General features: G+C 32.2%; 3 protein-coding genes across 10 annotated transcripts in view; 1 reads left to right on the forward strand and 2 right to left on the reverse strand.

Moving 5' to 3' along the window:
- LOC6643899 (sodium/potassium/calcium exchanger Nckx30C) overlaps positions 1-13,956 on the forward strand; it is a 39,029-nt gene that overhangs the window by 6,226 nt on the left and 18,847 nt on the right. For 6 of the 8 annotated variants that reach the window (XM_023176636.2, XM_015178052.3, XM_015178053.3 and 3 more), the window contains exon 2: positions 8,548-9,164. In XM_023176636.2, the coding sequence (XP_023032404.1) occupies positions 8,548-9,164 (617 nt within the window). The remainder of the gene's footprint in view (positions 1-8,547; positions 9,165-13,956) is intronic. The other 2 variants (XM_023176637.2, XM_023176638.2) reach the window with 1 other exon arrangement.
- On the reverse strand, positions 4,153-4,785 carry LOC6643900. The gene has a single exon (XM_002067082.4). The coding sequence runs from the start codon at positions 4,733-4,735 to the stop codon at positions 4,307-4,309; it is 429 nt and encodes a 142-aa protein (XP_002067118.1). The 5' UTR covers positions 4,736-4,785; the 3' UTR covers positions 4,153-4,306.
- Positions 12,611-13,863, reverse strand: LOC6643901. The gene has a single exon (XM_002067083.4). It carries the CDS (start codon positions 13,731-13,733, stop codon positions 13,125-13,127), a length of 609 nt encoding a protein of 202 aa, XP_002067119.1. The 5' UTR covers positions 13,734-13,863; the 3' UTR covers positions 12,611-13,124.

Here is a 13,956-nt window from a genome sequence, read left to right on the forward strand (position 1 = left end):
GTGATTTCTCGTTCTTAGCCAATACTAAAATTTTTTTTTTTGTGTGTTTTAAACAGTTATATGATTCATCATAAAGAGGTTTTTTTTTTGGGTTTTACTGTATTGTTTTGTATTGTCACCCTGTTTCTGTGTATATGATTCATGAAAATATCTTGCGGGGGTTTGTGATCGATTTGTATAACCGGTTATCGGATATATGCATTTGCATCTGGTTTTTTTCTATTTCTGACAGACGTCACAAATAGCTTTAGCTTAGATATTTCTCTACACGTACATCCAACTTCTGACGAGGTTTCATTTTGTTTATCGAATTTAGCCCAGATAAACGAGTATTATTGAAATAGTTCACGTTCACGCAAAATTTACATTTATTGTAAAAAGTTGAACAAACTTGTAAAGCAAGCCATAAATGATTCAATGAATGAATGAAAAAGTGGAAATATTTGTCATTGTTTACAGAAAGGAATCAAATTTATTTGCTTTCCAAAAATTAAAAAAAGAGGGTGGCTAACGGATTGAGTTCAAAACATTTATAAAATATTTCTGATAAAGACAAATTAAACTGGTTACAAGTATCAATTTTAATGCAATTCTGCAATTTGTCAATGGTCGAAATAAATCAAATGCTGCCTTTTTGGGCTTAATCCTTTTGTGTTTAATTGTTATGTCACGAACCGTATTCTCAAAATATAACAAAGATTTCAAGAAACTAAAAATAACCTACTCTCAAATTAATAAACTAGAGTTGAAAAAACTTTGAACTGCTGCAAAAAGCTTCGTTTTATTTTAAATTTATCAGTTAAAGTTTCTTTTATAATTAACATAACAATTGACTCTACATGGTCCATGGTTAAAATGCTAATTTCACTACCATTGAATAGTTTTTTAGTCAAGACGTATTGTTTTGAGCTTCTTCAGCATTTATTTTGTCGTAAGCCAAGAATACGTTTGATATGGTTGGGTTTCTTATTTCTAGGTTCAGAATTTTGGAGATCATAGTATATGTAGTATGGTATAAGTATATAGTTGTATAGTTTTCCAGTAAGGGCATACTTATTTAATATTTTTCTATTGCATTTTTGTACAAAATAATTTCTAATATTACGTTAAATCTCAGCTGAATAGACATTTAATAAGTCTAAACTTAAAAATGTATACCATTTCAAGCTACATACAATCAATCAAAAAAAAAAAATCCAATGAAATTTGAAAATAGATTCTGAAGGCTTTTAATGACTGATCTTAGTAAGGTCAGCTAGTCAGTCCTGGACATTAAATGTGGGCATTCACGATAGTTAGACGATTATATAATTTCTTTTAGGCATTATTTGTATATGAATATAGCAAAAGAGTAACTAAAAATTCCAAAAGCAATGAAATAAGTACTTCATTCAATAAGTTTCTCTTCAAATGGTGCTCTTAAGTTCTGAGTGTGTACGAGAACGCACTTCTTAATATTTTTATTGCTTCTTATGATCACTAATCTGTTTTAGTAATTTTTGAAACCATTATTCAAAACTTAATTTTACACATAAACAAAGACGGCTTTGCTTGGAAATTTAAACCTGATTTGAACCTAGATTTTATTCAGAATCTGAAAACTCACATAACTTCAATTTAATTTCAAATTATTAGCTTTCTCTTTTATTCCATTTTGAAGAGATTCATATAAATAGAGAAACCTAAGAGCAATCTCAGCTAAAAACAGTCTGTCGAGTGAGAAATCTGTAAAATATATACTTATATAGCCTCGAGTATAAGGAAATTTAGCACAATTTGCAATTGTGTATAAAACTTTTGAATGTAATTTTAAATTACATTTATATTTCATGACATAAGTGTAAATTTCACACTTGTTTCTAAAATTCTGTGTAAGGTTTCAATTTCCAACCAATTTCAATTTGTGATAGTCCTAGAATACCAAATGATATATATATTCTCACTATGACTACAACGAGAGTCATAATTTTGCGGTTTTAAGAAGAATCTTAATTAGAATAATCATGAAAAAAGCTCATCTGAATCATTGGGGGGAATACGTGAATATTCGTTTTATGAACAATTGTTTATTACAATTGCAGCACGTGTCATAAGATGCATGATTGCATGTCGGTGAAACTTTTTATAAACTTTTAGTACATTTTTTTCGTTTTCTTTCACCCAATTACTTATTAAAAGTCTCTCTTTAAATTACGGCCAAACACACAAAGTTCGTTCAAGTTTCTCAAGTTATAAATATTTAATTAACTTTAAAGTTTTGTGTAATTTTAATTTTTTCCAACCATCCATGAAAATTTGTTAGTTTAATGTGAGGTGAATGTGTTAAAATTTTGGCCATATTTTTATATGGTTATGTTTTTAGCTGATTAACATTTTGCAGAGAAGTTTTCTAGTTAGGGGTTTTTTTTTTTTTTTGGTGTTGGCCTTTAGGTAATTGGGTCAAGCACATGGGAAACGTTAGTCACTTACAGACACACATACACACCCACACCCACAGCCACAGTTACATAAAGTACCAAAAATACTGCTAAATTCCCGCAGGGAATGGAGAGGCTTGATTAAAATGCAGCCTACTCCAAAAACTATGCCAAGTTATGGCAAGTGATAACTTTTACTCAGGAAAATACAAAAGACAAAAAGGTTAAGGGTTGCCAGCAACCTTCATGCTAGACTAGAGCACAGCTGCTCTTATGGTTACTTATGGGCATGATAAACTTTATACGGGCAATCTTTTGAGTGGGTTTGCCATTCACAATGCGCCAGTTGTTGATGATGATGACGATGATGATGATAATGATGATGGGTATGACAGTCGATGCATTGATTCAACAGCCACTTGACAACCCTGGCCAGGCCTTGCATGTGCATTGCACGTTTTTTCGTTATCGTCTATTTTTTCTCTCTTTTAGTCTTCTTTTTTTCTCATTTAGTTCTTTTTTTTTTTTTCTTTTTTTTTTTTGGTAAGCTAATCGATTTGGCAGCTACCTTGAAACTTTTGCTGGTGCCAAAGCGCGCTGTCTCTCTGATAAATTAGCAGCTGCTTTCAAAAAGCGTGAAAGCATGCGGCGGCTACTATCGACATACATACATACATACATATGTATATGTATATAGTATATATAGCGTCTCTGCTTAGGGCTGGGTAGGTTCGTTTTAGTTTCCGCTTTGTGTGCCCTGTGAGCTGAGCCCCCATAATGAACTTCCGGTCATGGCGAAACGTTTGTACTGCTCTCGCTCTGCTCCGCTCTTGGTAGGCCTCAGGGTCCGTGTAATTTTGTGCGTTTGTTCAGCCGTGATTTATGCACATTGATGACGTCGCAAAACACCAAGAAAAAGGGCAAATATAAAAGCTAAATAGCACAAGCAAACCAACATTTCTGTTCTTTTTCCGCTAAGCTTTACTTTTTTTTTTCTTTTTTGGATATATACGTATAATATTTTATCAGCGTTTAATTACCCTTTACCCATTAGTAAAGCTCAAAGGTTAAAGAGCTTTAATGAAGGTCCTTAAAGTGACAGATTTTCTGTCTTTGAACTTCGAGTCTGTAACATCTATGGTATTGATCGAATGTAGTGTTAGAAGATAAGTCAAATTTATCGTAATTGATCTAAACTTGGCATTGTCATTACTTGCAAAACAATGAACCACATTTATTTGGTATATATTTTATGAAATATTTAGTAATACTTCACTTCTTCTAAGCATTATGGACTGTAATTGACTAATTAGGGCATCGGTGGATTATTTGGTGGTAAAAATATGAATTTTTGCCTACAATAACCATTATTTTACATCCTTTCGATTGAGTCCTAAAGTTAAATATTGTAACAGCAAGAGAAGTGAAAGGCTAGCCACTTTAGAATTCCATAGCATTACTGTAAGGCTAAAACTAGTTGGGAATTGTATCTTAATATTTTGCCATTGAATTTTATTTAACTTAAACAACCCTTAACAAGCCCATCTAATATATTATCAGTTAAAAATAACCTTTAAAATTTATAGCTTATAAGCAAACAAACATTGCATAGTAATAAAAGCTTAAAAATTTGTTTGTATTGCTAGTACTTCTCGTATGATTCAGTGTATGAATTCATAAGTAACCACACCCCAAAAAGATAAGAACAGAATTGTAGTCACTATATATACACATATACATATTAATACTTTTTATTTGAATAGACAAAAAATATATAAAACAGATTTCACTTTCTTAAAACGAGAAAATCAAATAAGGTCAGCCAAGCAAATTTGTTGATAACTTTTGGCATTTGATGGGTTAATATTAATCGATTATGCTCCAATTCCTTATTTTCGCTTACTGCTTTTGTCTTCTTTTTGTTGTGGTTGTTTTTGTTGTTGTTGAGGTGGATTTGGGGCTCGTTTTGTCACGCGATTCCAGGCACTTTCATGGCGCTCCACTTCGAAGAAGTTTGCCAAAGTTTGGGGTAAATTCCGTCGCTTTGCTTCGTTGCCTTGAATACGTGGAGGCGTATAATATTTGGGCGTGGCGGCGGCGGAGGAGGTGGCAGCAGTCTTAATGCATTTGACTGCCGTTTCGTTTGCCAAATCGTTGGCTACTGGCGATGGTGTGGTGACCTGTGTTCGCCACTCGTATATCTGATTCTGACAACGATTATGAACCTGATGGGCGGATGGCGTCAATTGCAGTTGAATGCTGGCACGGCTGATGAAGAGCTCCTGGCTCTGGTTTGGGGCGATTGCGGCTGCTGCCATGATCTATCTGGGCGCATTGAGTTCCACTTTGCAACTGATTGTGTATGCGACAGACGAGTATTTTGTGGCTTTGTTCTCTCTGGTTTCAGTGGTTTTTGTTCTCTGATGTAGAATGTACACGGTACGTGTGTTTGTGCTCCGTAAACAAACGCGCTGTATGACGCATCAAACGAGAGTCTTCCGTCCACTGACTACGTCGCTGTGATTGGTCTCTTTATGAAACTGATTTGTGCACTTCTTAGCGATGAGACGAATGAGGTTTATAATGTTCATAATGTCTAGAATTAACATTTTTTTTGTTTTTAAAGAACTGTCAATGTAAAAGAAAATTTATCTCGGCTTTCAACGACTTTTGCCAGTTTTCTTTGCGAATTTTTCGGAACTATTTTGAGATACACTTTATTGTTTTACTTCTAGTGCAAAAAAAGACAAAGTTTACGAACGTTTTTATGACAATATCTTTATATTGTAAGCACTCTTTCTGTGTCTAAACATTATACTACTTACTGCCTTTATTCTCCAAATAATATTGATTAGTTGTCTCTTTCCCAATTTTAGTACGTTTAGCTCGACCAATTTTTATATATTATATTTCTCGGATTGCTCCGATTTTGACATTTAAGTACTTAGTTTCACATTAAAAGCTCAAAAACTGGAAGTCTAGTTTGCACAGACGGATAACTGACGGACCCTTTTATAGGGTATAAATATGTTTGTTTAGTTAGTCTTGGAAGGTAAAGAAATTTGTTATTAACAAATTATTATAAAACAAATTTTGCTTTCGTTATTTTTTAATCAAAAATATGTTATTATAAACCTCTCTCCCTATGAATACAGTATTTAAAATCAAATTTTTTTCCAAACTGATTATAAAGCCCCAGAAAATTTGTAGACTTAGATAGTTTAGATTGTCTTGGCTATTTTTAAAACTATAAAATTAGTATTATATATTGTAAGATATTCTGTGTCAAGATCTCTTGATTTTTGTGCCATCTCTAACCCGAGGTTATGCTCTAGAAGACTTCTGAGCTGGCGGTTCTCTTCGGCTTTGTGTATGCATTGCAAACGCTCAGTAGAATTTGCTCGTGCCATTTCGATTGGCACTCGAAAAAGAAAACTGGTTTCGTCAGTCCATATGTCTATATGTTTACCTTGTGGTTCTGTCAGACAGACGCCCACATAGGACTACCACAAAACTGAAATACAAAAAAGAAGAAAAAAAAACAAATAAATAATAAATAAAAGTAATAAGCAATAATGTTGCAAATCATATTTACTAGTACACTCATTACTTTTGGTTACCTACCTTGAAAGCAGCTCTAACAATTTCATTATCAATTTGTAACAATTAGAAGGCCTTCTTCCATCAAATTCTATTGCTTATCTTGGTCTTGGCAAATAATTACTTTTAATATGACTATTTTGAGCAATTAAATAGGTTATTTTTATATTTGTAACCATGACACAAATTATTTTACAAATAAGTAATGAGAATTTTTAAATCTTTCTGTTTTGTGTTACTTTTAACGCTTTATTTTTAGAGAAAAGTGGTTGATAATAGAATGACTACGCATCAAATGAATCATATTTAATCAAGTACTTATGGCTATTTAATTAGATATACGCTAACTTTCACTTATTATCCACATGTCTAATGAGTCAATGAAATCTTTAAGATGAGTGGAGGATGGTTTTTGGGGTAAACAAAGAGCCAGAGATAAAAACTATCTATTAGTTCAATATCCTTTAATTATCATAGACTTGTCATGACTAATCCCCTTGTTATGTTTAGTCATCATATGGCAATTTTCTTCGTTTAAAGATATTATGTATATAAGTAATGATGTTCCAGTTTGATATTCAAACAAACAAAGCGAAGAATTTAAATCCAGTATTAGGTGTAGGTTATTCAATGAACGTTCAAGCCGGACGTGTTTTGAGTGTCTATAACGAAATTCAATACAAAACTCACCTTCGTCCAATCGTCGACGACGCGTCGTCACTTATTAAGCATTTGACATGTGATTCATAATAGGCGTTGAGTACACGCTTCATGCTGTTATATAAAAGTATCTACTCTCCTCATTCTTCTGCCCCTCAATACCCTTCCTTGGAAGAACTTAGAAATGTACCTACCCACATAATTTTCATTGAGTGGGTGTGTCCAGCAGCACGGACCCAGAGCTCTGTTAACTCCATGCAAATTGGTTTGATGATTTTAACATATCGGGTTTAGAATGAACCGCTAAATGAGTCAATCAATTGGGGCTACCTAGTTCAATGATGCAACATAATGCATAATCTGTTTCCTTTTCCTTTTGGGCAACCGATAATTGTGACATTTCATTGAACCAACAGACATATGTATTCATATGAATCAGTCAATGAGAATCATTTACAGACTGATTCAAAAAGTGCCGCTAGCGATTTACAACCGCTTCAATTATTTGTTTTGGCACACGCGCCAAAATGATTGCTCATAGTGCAAATTAATGATAAACATTTACCATCGTCATCTACATCATCATGGGGAGTTGCAATTGTAAATAAGTGCAATTTGTTAATTGCTGGCAAGGTGTACTGCATAATTTGCAGATAATTGTCGTGAAAATCGGTAAACGCTAAAAGGTGCCGCCTGCAATGAGGAGTATTTACTACGTACATAAGTGAGATTCACCAACGTTTATAATATCACAAAAGGTCGAAGCTAAATAGTCATAGTCTGTACTTAACTGAGAATTGAGGATGAGGAATTATAATTGCCAGAAATGACGCTTGGGGAATTATTTTCATAAAGGTCAAAATTTCTAACTGTTTAAATGACAAACATATTAAACACTTACATAAAGAAGCAATAATATTTATAACTTTGGAATAAAAAATTATTTTATGATTCTAAAAACCACGTGACTGGGTTTAAAAATAAAGATTTACAAATATTTTTCCATATTCATAATCAGAAATTTGTCTACCTTAATGTCACATATAGACAATTTAGCTTCCGTACCTTTTATGCAGTTTGAAAACGTCCAGTTACAAAATTTTAGATAGTTAATTTGAAATATCTCAATATAAATTGAACTTTTAGGAACAATACTTTATTTAATAATAATTATTACTTACTGAATAAAACTAAATATTATTTCGTTCTTTAGATGCCAAAAATCAAATTACTATTAAGAGATTATGCTTAATAAGATAACCTTTAAGATCAATCTTAGCTATTGTTGTTCGAATTCTTTAATAAACGTGAAGTTATAGCAAAAATATATTATATATTATCAAAATATTCCAAAATTATTTGATTTAACACACATATATAAACGAAGTGGTATAAGAACATTTCAACAATTGTTTGCTTATCTTAAGAAGTCAGGCTCTTCAGCTTATGAAACTACATATTTTGAAATGATTAAAAAATGAATGAATGAAATGAATCTAATTGAATTTTGAAAATTGTTATGTGCTTTCAAATTTATTTTCCTCCGTTTTCGTCTTTATATATCGATCAAAGCAATTATCGTATTTCAAATGGAAATAACGTTTTAAAACTTTATGAATAACAGATTGAATTTTGAAAAAGCAATAGCTTTCCAAAGTTTTGAAAATAAATTTTGTAACATGAATTTTTGATATTAAGGTTTAAATAAAATTATACAATATAATTCGAATCAGGATTCAGGGACTGATCCCTGAGTATCAAAAATGTTAAAACATACAATATTTTTAAATAAGTTTTGAATATGATTTAAAAAATGCATTCAATATATATCTATAATTAAATTCCATATGTGTTTTTTTTTCTTTTGCAGACACGCACAACGATAATTCGACCATCACGAAAACGCCGCTATTTCCAAAAGATCTTTTCACAAAAGAACAGCTTGAGAACGGCGCTGTCATCCTGCATATCATTGGTGTCATCTATATGTTTGTGGCGCTGGCAATTGTCTGCGATGAATTCTTCGTGCCTTCCCTTGACGTAATCATTGAAAAGCTCGGCATCACTGACGATGTTGCCGGCGCAACTTTTATGGCCGCGGGTGGCAGTGCCCCCGAGCTCTTCACAAGTGTCATTGGCGTTTTCGTGTCGTTCGATGATGTTGGCATTGGTACGATCGTTGGTTCGGCTGTCTTCAACATCCTTTTTGTGATTGGCATGTGTGCGCTATTCTCAAAGACGGTGCTTTCGTTGACATGGTGGCCCCTATTTCGCGATTGCTCATTCTATAGCATCAGCCTGCTGGTATTGATCTACTTTTTTCGCGACAATCGCATCTATTGGTGGGAGGCCCTCATACTCTTCACCATCTATATTGCCTATGTGGCCTTCATGAAGTGGAACGTTCAGGTGGAGCAGTGCGTCAAGAAGATGATTACCAAAAACAAGGTGACTCGCGTCAGAAGTACAGATCAACTTATGCCAGCAGTAAGTAGTTGGGAAGTTTTTTTGCAAACAAAAAAAAAAAAAAATCAAAAATCTCTCTCTCAAAAAGAAATTTAATTCAATTCAATTCAAAAAAAAAAAAAAAACAAGTACAAAAAACGTAAATCAAGAAAATCGTAAAAGAGAAAGCAAAATTTGCAAAGAAATGAAACGAAACAAAGAAAAAGATCCTTTGCCATGGACAAATTTCGTTTTGATTTTCGTTTTTGTATTTTCTTCTTATCCTTTATGAAAAACCAATCAAATCCATCCCCGCCCTCACTTTCACCACCGCCCCACTTCACCACAGTATTTTTCCACCATTTTTGCACTTCCATCACCATTTTCAAGCTTCAGACTAACCAGTTAGCAGGTGTTTAGTTGGCATGACTAAGGGGGTTGCCTGCTGTCATGCTGATTTTATTATTGCATTTGTTGATGAAACCTGCATGACTAACACATTTTGACATTGACTTGCGATCAACCCGAGACAATGATGATGATGATGATCGTGAGATGGTCCAAGCCGACTCAGATTTCACCTCTGAGATTGTGAGTGATATTTCGAGTCCAGCGGGACTTGTGACTAGTGGCCAAGTTTATATTATATATGATTGACAATTGCTTTTTAAACACATAATTTCTATTCCAATCTTTGAGTTTTCTAAACCGGATATTACAAACCGGTATAAAATTGAGTTCTCAATGGGAATCTCAAAGCTACTCAAATGGAAAATACTATAAAATGGGTAAATAAAAAGTTTCCCCCCTCGCCACACTCAAACTATTAAACAATTTGACATTAATTTTGCGTCATTTAACTATTTAGGTCAAGTTTTCAGACCAATTTCACACTTGTGTGTTGAACAGGTGAATATAGCATAAAAAGCATATCAGGTTTCATCATAATTTGCAATTCCTATCAATTAATTAATTTAGCTAATAGATGAGTATTAGCTTAAATCATTTGATAAAATAGTATAGTTTAGCTTATTATTTGGTTAAACATATTTAGCATATAATCACAGTTTAACATCTTTAGAACTACAAATTAAGTTTGCAGACCACTTAGTTAGTGGCAATATGCAAAAGTCATATATATGTATATACATATATAGAAAACTCTGTATTGAATAAATGTCATTGTTATACTAACTCAAGAATGTGCATATACACTATTCTTCTACTCAATTGAGTAGTCTGGAATTTTAATTTATGATTCTAAAGCATAAACCAGAAGACTGATCTCTAACCTGTAGTTCAAACTGAATAGCTAAAATTAAAATATATGCAGCTCATATATACCTACAATTAAATTGCTAACAAGATCAGTCTAAACATGTATTTAAACGAAAGTGTATATTGGTTTTTCGTTTTAGAACATGTAACTCAAAATGAGATATAACTTTTAAATACTATGCTAGAAATGTGTACCTATGACTAATTAGAATGCTAGTTAACTAACTAATTGCATATAGAAATAATAAATGTATACATAAACTGCTATTTAGTCAACAATTTGCAAACAATAAATATTTAATTTAAGTGTTTTGGGCAGGTTTCAGAAGCTTACAATGACATATTTTCAACAATTTCTTCAATACAATGAAATATTTGTTTCAAAGGTTAAGAAAAAAAAAACAAAAGTTACACCTTTAATGGGTGCTTACTTTTCTGAAGTTTTTATTTTTAAAAAAATAATATAATTCTAGGTTTTCATAACCTTTAAACGTTTTAGAAAATAATCTTAGCTTGTAGAAAATATATCTTAGGGCAAAAATCTACCTAAAACATTCAAATAAATTGTAGAAGAACCAAATACATAAGGGATTTTCAAATAGTTTTAGATAAACTAAAGTTCAATTTGGTTTGGATACATTTCATCATAGTGCTAAACATAAATTTTAAATACTTTTCTCGATAATTTCTCAAAACTGGTTAGTCTGTATAGCTTTATCTCACCTATTTACCTATTTACTAACTTACCACCTTTTTTTTAAAGATATTTAGCTATTTTTCCTATCAATTTCTCTAGTTCAATTCATTATTCTCTTTTTTCGTTAATTTTTTCAGATTATTTTGTTTGGTTCTTCTTTTTTTTTTTTTAGTATTTAAGCTTTGATTAATCTGTTGATCACATATTTTATTTGCTATGCGTCTTTTAACTTGTTTTTAAAACTACATACATATTATATAAACAATGACACATAAATACACACAGAAACACACACACACACATTATATACTATGCATGTCAGTCAGAGAATAAAAAGAAACAAAATTTAAATAATTAAAATTAATGCACCCATCTGTAGTGTGTTTTTTTAGTTTCATTTTGCGATATTTAGCCAGTACAAAACAGAACCCAAAAGTAGTCAGCATGCCATTTGCCATGAGAACAAGAATCGAGATTGAGAGCGGGAGAGAACTTGTAAAATTTATCTGTATCTAAATTTTCGTATGTATATGTAACTGAATCTGAAACTGAATGAGAATGAGACGAGCCCCCAATGCATGTGTAGAGATTACCTTTTTGGTGATTTCCATACTAAAGTAGAGAATACTTGCCTTTCATTTTGCTTTTTTCCATGGCATTTTTTTATAGGCATCAACTTAAGTATGCAATATAAATAGATTAAACGAAAATAATTGTTTCAACATTTCAAACAATTCTTCAACGGTATATTTGAAATGTTGAAGATTAAAGTTTATTTTGTTATCTGCTCATGGTATATTAGCATTACAGCATACCGAAATAGATTTTCATTCTAATGCTAATTGGAATTCGAAAACTTCCCTGGGCAAAATATTTAAGAACTCACTGAAAAGCTTGTTAAATATAAATTTTAAAGTTATCTTTCACTTTTTATGTGTACTTCAACTCCTTTAAAGTCAACTTGAAGTTTCAATATTAGTTTTAAACGATAAAAATAATACTTGGAATTAACAAAAATATTAGAAAGGATTCCCATTTGATGGCTAGTTTAAATTCAAGGAGCTTCTACAGAAATATTGATGTAAAAAATATTTAAAAAATATTTTGACAAATCGTACAAATTCCCAAAAATGTTCTTCATTATTTTTGTTAACTCAATTTGAATTATCTCCAATTCTGTCTCAGCATTCACAAGACTAGTCTTTTCTACAATATCTACATAAAAAAAAATTTAGATTTTCAGACCTAATTGCCATGAAATATAATCAGATATTTTAAAAAATTATCTAACCATTATGGATTTCAATGACTTCATGGTCCAACTCTGGCGCATCTTCGTTAATTTGCATCTAAATGCAATCAAAATGCAGATAATTTCATATGTTTATCTTTATTAAAAATCATTATAAATGTGAATTTAAAGCTAGTACCGTTTCATATATGTTTCTAGTATTTAAATTCTTTAATAAATCAATCTGTAAATGTATTCGGAATTCAAACACCTGTTGAAAACCTGTTTCGCCTTTTTTAGTCGTGCTGACGCCTACGACAAACAATTTTTCTCTTAGATCACGATTTTGAAATCAAAGCGAAAGTACTTTCTTGAAAATTATTTACCTTTATTTCATAGTTTTTTGAAATTGTGAAGAATTTCAAAATCAAATCAAATCAAATCAAATTAAATCAGCTACACAATATTTTTTTTTTTAATTTTTTCAGAGTTTTTTATTTTTATAAATACAAAGTATTAATAACATACTTGAGATAATAAGATGTAATAAATAGTTACATATAGATAACATTTTCTAGTATGAACTTAATCACAATTAGCTAGCTCACTAAATGGTTTCTTGCTGTTACAGAAAGAACCATGTAAGAATTATTTGACTATGAATTTGTGTTTACGATCTAATACATTTCCCAAAATATTTTTTGAATATACTTGGAAACCGATTTCGAATTTGTTTCAGTTCTTTGGATTGTAGCTTATATATAATACTTGATACTCGCAATGCTGGCGATATTCTCTATTTGGTGTGCAAAAGGACATCGGGAGACATTATGACACCGGGACTAAGTTTACGTGCCACTCCTGGCGTCTTGGGTACAGGTGGGGCACTCCTTAAACTTGGACTGGGACTTGCTTTCAGTTGCTGCAATCTCGGTAATGTGGCACTATGCAGGGGACGAGTCTCATGCTTTATGTGTATGGCAGCCAAATCCTTTTCGACCAATAACGGATGACTGATGGTCCGGATCATCTTTGGTTGGGCCATCTTCTTTTTTGTCCTACCATCCACTGTATCCAATTCCTCAACTGAAACAGCCTTGTAATGCGTTTTATCGGCATACATTGCCTCAGGATCCTTGGGATTTTTGGCATTTTTCATATTATTCCACATTTTGCCGTCAAACACTTTCATTTTCATATATATGAATATGACAATACGATAGAATACCACATAGCCCGCAATTAGGAATAACACAAATGTAGCATGATCCGAAACTGATGTAAACAATGTGTTCATATCCCATTTAATCCATTTTTCTTCTTGACAATAATTATATATAAATGGCATTATGATTAGCCAATAGAAGAGTAGTGTAAACAATTCGATAATCCTTTTTTGAAACATGTTTTCTGTCTTTCTCGCTCGTCGATTTGTTTGTATTTATGGTGTTCGATTAGGGTATTATGTTTGGAGCAATTCACGCCGTGGCCCCAAGCTGATGTCGTGTCGTATACAAGATTCGTAACTAAATGATGTGCAAACAGCGCATTACCGCTGCTATTTATAAAAATCGGCATACAAATGGAAACTTAACACTCAAACCACAATGATTCGGTCGCTCGCTGCA

This window comes from Drosophila willistoni (genome assembly GCF_018902025.1).
Source record: "Drosophila willistoni isolate 14030-0811.24 chromosome 2R unlocalized genomic scaffold, UCI_dwil_1.1 Seg167, whole genome shotgun sequence".
NCBI classification, from domain to species: domain Eukaryota; kingdom Metazoa; phylum Arthropoda; class Insecta; order Diptera; family Drosophilidae; genus Drosophila; species Drosophila willistoni.

Excerpts from the sequence above, each read along its gene's own strand:
- LOC6643901 (XM_002067083.4), bottom strand. The coding sequence starts at position 13,733 with ATGTTTCAAAAAAGGATTATCGAATTGTTTACACTACTCTTCTATTGG.
- LOC6643900 (XM_002067082.4), bottom strand. The coding sequence starts at position 4,735 with ATGGCAGCAGCCGCAATCGCCCCAAACCAGAGCCAGGAGCTCTTCATC.